The 4736-nt window shown below is 65.2% G+C and overlaps 1 protein-coding gene across 1 annotated transcript in view; it reads right to left on the bottom strand.

Annotated features, from left to right (window-relative positions):
• The window catches only part of ADGRB2 (adhesion G protein-coupled receptor B2), a 36796-nt gene that overhangs the window by 29201 nt on the left and 2859 nt on the right, over positions 1-4736 (bottom strand). The window contains 1 exon segment of the mRNA XM_014946440.1: positions 4-341. Coding sequence (XP_014801926.1) covers positions 4-341 — 338 coding nt within the window.

The following is a 4736-nucleotide window of genomic DNA, read 5'->3' as shown; positions in this document are numbered from 1 at the left end:
GGGGGGGGGCTGGCGGGCTCGCCACGGGGGTCGCAGGTGTAGTTGGCCAGGTAGTGGTCGAGCGGCAGCACCATGGGCGAGAAGTGGGTGCAGACCTGCTCCTCCCGGTTGAAGCGGAGGTAGAGCGAGTACTTGGTGGGGTCGGGGTTCTCCAGGGTCCAGGAGCAGCCGGAGGAGATGGTGGGGAAGAGGTCCTTGAGGGAGAAGGAGCCGTAGAGGACGCCGGAGGCCAGAGCGGAGCAGGCGCTGGGAGCCGGGTCGAAGCCCCGCGTGAGCCACAGGAGAGACGAAATCACAGCCAGTAAGAGGGGACCAGCAGCGGTCATCCTATGGCATTTGCCCTGGGGACAGACACACGGACAGACAGATGCTTACCAGGAGGCTGCTGAGGGCTCCCCGCTGTGCTGGGTTGGGGGGGACAGTGCCCTGCCCCGAGCCCCAGCCCCCAGCCCGCATGGCAGCAGCATCCCAGCTGGTCCATGTCCCCAGCTGCCACCTCGCAGGATGGGGACAGCCATCAGAGACCCCTGTCCCGTCCCCCAGGCTGTGCCAAGGCAGCCCCCAGGCCAGGGAGCACGCAGCACTGGCTGGGGACTGTACCCCAAACCCACCAGAGCACAGACCTGGCTCCCACCCCACAACCAGTGGACCCCCCACTGCAGCATCCCCCCTCCTGCCCTCGGCTCACCCGCCGGAGCCGGCCAAGCACAACCTGGGCAAGGAGCCACCAAACAGCTTCTGCCCAGACGGGGCTATAAAAAGCCTCGTAGCTGTTGTTGGTGCCCCAGAGCACCGCGGGGACAGCAGAGGAGCCCGGGGTGATGCGCTGGGGGTACATGGGCACCCCAACACCGTGGCGTCCCCCCTACCTGCCACGAGAGCCCGGCACGGGGCGAGCAATCGTTAAAAGTACATATTTCTTGGACGCCATGCCGGGTACGCAGCAGCATCGCTGTGGATAGCTTTTTAATAACTCATTAATAAAATAATGCATGCAGTGGCCTTATTAAGTGGGACCGGAGTGTGGCTCTACAGAGGCCAAGGCCACCGTGCGCGTGTCGGCACCGCTCTGCCAGGCCAGCGTCGGCGAGGGGACAGCCCTGGGGACGGCAGGGGACATTCAGGAGGTGGCCGCAGGGGAAGGATGCCATTCCAGAGATTGATCTCCAAAATCACCGAGTCCCCACTCCCAGCCGTGCGTGGGGAATGCCGAGGGCTCAGCACGATGCAGGGATGCCCTCCTGCATCCCCAAACAGCACCTTCCGCTCCCAAATCGCTCCTGGCCCAGGCCCCGGTAGCGGGGCATCCCCTTATTTGTCAGGGAGGGAGCGTGAGCCTCGGCCGAGCCTGCGCCGAAGCCACGACGGGCACATTAGAGAGCTAAAAATAACCCGGTTCTCATGCAACAGGCTGGCGCTGGCTCCCGGCAGCGCGGGGGCTCGGTGTCGGCAGCCGGTCCCCGCCAGCGGCACGGGGGGCACGGGGGGCACCGGGAGAAACGGGGCTGGGATGGAGCCAGTGGGAGCAGCCAAGCCCAGTGCCGGGTCCAGGCAGAACCCCCCCACCATGTAAGCAGGGGGATCTGGGGCAAAAGAAAACCCCACTTTCCTGCAGCCACTTCCAGCCATGGGAGACCCCGGGGAATTCAACCAGAGACCCCCCCCGACCCGTGGCAGCAGGGAGACAAAGGGGGGTTAGAGTGGGGACCCCCATGGACATCCCCCACTGATGCTCCTCAAGCATCCAGCAAAGACCTGGGGTCTCCTGGAGATTCCCTGCCCTCCACTGCTCTGGGAGAGCCAGGGACGGGGGGGAGGAGAAGGAGGAGGAGGAGGAGGAAGAGGAGGAGGAGGAGGAGGAGGAGGAAGAGGAGGTCAGGCAGGGACACGCTGCTGCTCTGCAGCGAGCTCCCGGGGCTCCCGCAGCCTGGCAGGGACACAAGATGGTGCTTGCTTCCCTCGCCCGGGAGCAGCGAGGGGGGATGCTCCGGCACCGCCAACCGCTCGTCCCTCCCGCCCGGCTCCTGCCGGTGCCCAGTTTGCCAGCGTGGCTACCGCCGGGGCAAACCGGCTGCTGGAAAGCTCGGCGGGGACAGGCACAACCGGAGAGCCCGCTGCCACCTTTCCTGGGCTCCCCATGCTTTAAACACGGGGCTGTGCCAGACCCAGGTGCTCTGGACCATGGGTAACCTCCCCCCCTCCCCCAAAAAAGACCCCGCTGTGGCTGTCGAGAGCCTGGCACCGCGCCGGGGCTGCTGCCGAAGGCCAGGGCTCGTTAAGAGCAGATCAAATCTGATACAGCTCGTTCAGCACCAGCCCCGCTCCCTGCAGCGCTTGCTGTTGCTGCTGCAGTGAAAATATTTCATCGAGCTGCAAAGCTGGGCCCCGAGAAGATATTTAATATCTGGGGCACCGAGTCACCCGGCGGGGAGCTGCCGAGGCGGCTCGAGGAGGGGCCACCACCGTCACCCCCTACCTGGCACCACGGCGAGGACCTCGTCCCCTGCAGCGTCGCCGTCCGTAGGCTCCGGCAAGAGCGAGCCCGGCCTCGCCGGGGTGCCAGGGCACGGCCCCACGGCCCATCGTCCCTCCGAAACGTGGTCCAGGTGGGAGAAACTGCCTGGCATCAGCGCCCACATCCCAGCAGCGGCGGTGGGGACCGATGATGGGGGGACACCGGCTGCTCCCCAGGGACCCGCTGCACCCACCCGCCCTGCGGGGCTGCTGGCGGAGAGGCTGCTGCTCGGCGGGGACGGCAGCCGGAGCGGGGCTGGCACGGGCTGGCACCAGCGCCCGCCAGAGCCACCCGCTCCAGCCCCTTCCATGTGCCTTTGTTCCCACGCTCGGGCGCGGGGAAGGGGGTGGGTTTTTAATTAAAGCTTTTAAAGAGCCACCGCAGGAGCGGGAAGCGACTGAGCAGGAGTGACATCCCAGGCTCCCCCGTTCCTCGGCGCCGTCCCTCTCCCGTCGCTGCCATCGCATCCCTCCCACCTCCAGTCACCGGCAGGATCCCCCTGGGGGTCACCTCTCCCCCCCGGCAGCCGTGGCACGGCAGGAGGAGGCACCGCTCCACGCCAGCCCCGCTCGCGCCACACAAACAGGTTGTTTCCCCCAAGATGCTTCATGTGAGCGGGGATTTTGGCGGGGAACTGGTCCAGCTCCATCCTCCCAGCTCCATCCTCCCAGCTCCCACCATCGCCCCTGGGCTCGGCCACCGCCACCTCTCTCCAGCCCAGCAAAGCCATAAACAACCAACCAGCCCCAAAAGTGATAAACGGGCAGCACTAAACCCCGCTGGCATTAGTAATCTGAGAAACGATTAATAGCAAAGTAAAGGAGATTTGGGTTTTAAGAGACACGGTTTTTAACCCGACAGTGTTCATTTAATAGGCTGTAGAAAATCTGCTATCCATGAGAATTCCTAACACAAGGATGGCTCGGGACAAGGGCAGCCCTGGGCGTTGGGAACAGCCTTGGTCTGTGCTGAAAGGACACGGCATCTGAGGAGGAGCAGCCTGAGCAGCAGCGTGGCACGGCACAGCCTGGCACAGCACAGCCTGGCACGGCCACGGGCCCTCACACAGCCTGGCACGGCACAGCCTGGCACGGCCACGGGCCCTCGGAAGGAGCTGCATCCCACGGGAGCACATCCCTGCCTGCCCGGAGCTGCTGCCGGCCAACAAAGCACCGTAACGAGCTCTTCCCGCCGGGTGAGTCCGCAGCCCTTCCAATTTCCAGGATCTTCTCTGCCTGTTCAAAGGCATCCGGAAACTTCAAAGCCGCCTCCGCACTCAGCCCTCGCCGCCCTGCGAGGGACCCGCAGCCCCGAGCCCTCGGCAGCACCCACACACCGCTCTGCCCACTAATTAACGCTGCGAGCAGCCCCGGCCGAAACTGCCTGAGTGACTCCAGCCAGGGATGGGGACAGCCAGGGTGTCCCACTCCCTCCCTGCCCTGCAAAAACCACGGCTTCCTGCAAGGCGCGTGCATGCACACGCGTGTGCAAGCGTGGGTTCAGGCACAGGCACTCGGCGGGGAGGGGGGTGTCGGAGCCGCTTCCACCTGCCGTGGCACAGCCCACCCGGCACCACGTTTCCCACCCTCCCCCCCGCTTCCTCTCTCCCACATCTTCCCCCCTTCCTCACGCACTCCCCCTCTCCCTCTGGCTTCCCCGGCGCGCTGCCACCACCTTTCCTGGAGCAGGCGGGCTGGCAGCAGCGCCCAGCCGTAATTAATGGTGCCGCTTTGCCAATCACTGGCTCAGCCTCGCGAGCACTGGCAAGCACAGGCCTTTTTATTTATTTTACTTAACTGCTGTTGGTAAAACTCCACTCCAAAAGCAAGGCCGAGAGACAGCACAGTGAAATCTCCTCCGGGATTAGGGATTACGCTCTGCCAGGGAACAGCGTGTGCCGCCTCCCCCTCCGTGGCTGCGGGGGTCCCTGGAGGCGAGCCCCCCCCTCCCCGCAGCAGGGCACCCGCAGGGGTTGCAGCAGCTGAGGCTGCTCCTGCCGCTCTCACACGGCCTCCTCCGAGCAGTTTCCATGTTGCTGGAATGTGGCTCCCTCTTCTCCATCGGCTCCATCCTGCCCCGGAGCCGTAGGGCAAAGGGATGGGGGGCTGAGAGCTCCAGGGGGGGTCCAAACGGGGGGTCCGTGTCCTGGGGGTGGCAGCAGGGGGTGGCAGCCCGGCTGTGTGCTCACGCTGGAGGGGGATTTTATCTTTTTTTCTAACCC

This window comes from Calidris pugnax, unplaced genomic scaffold (genome assembly GCF_001431845.1).
Source record: "Calidris pugnax isolate Ruff unplaced genomic scaffold, ASM143184v1 scaffold113, whole genome shotgun sequence".
Taxonomy (NCBI): Eukaryota; Metazoa; Chordata; class Aves; order Charadriiformes; family Scolopacidae; genus Calidris; species Calidris pugnax.
The sequence above is the reverse complement of the archived record's forward strand: the minus strand, read 5'-3'. Positions and strand labels throughout refer to the sequence as shown.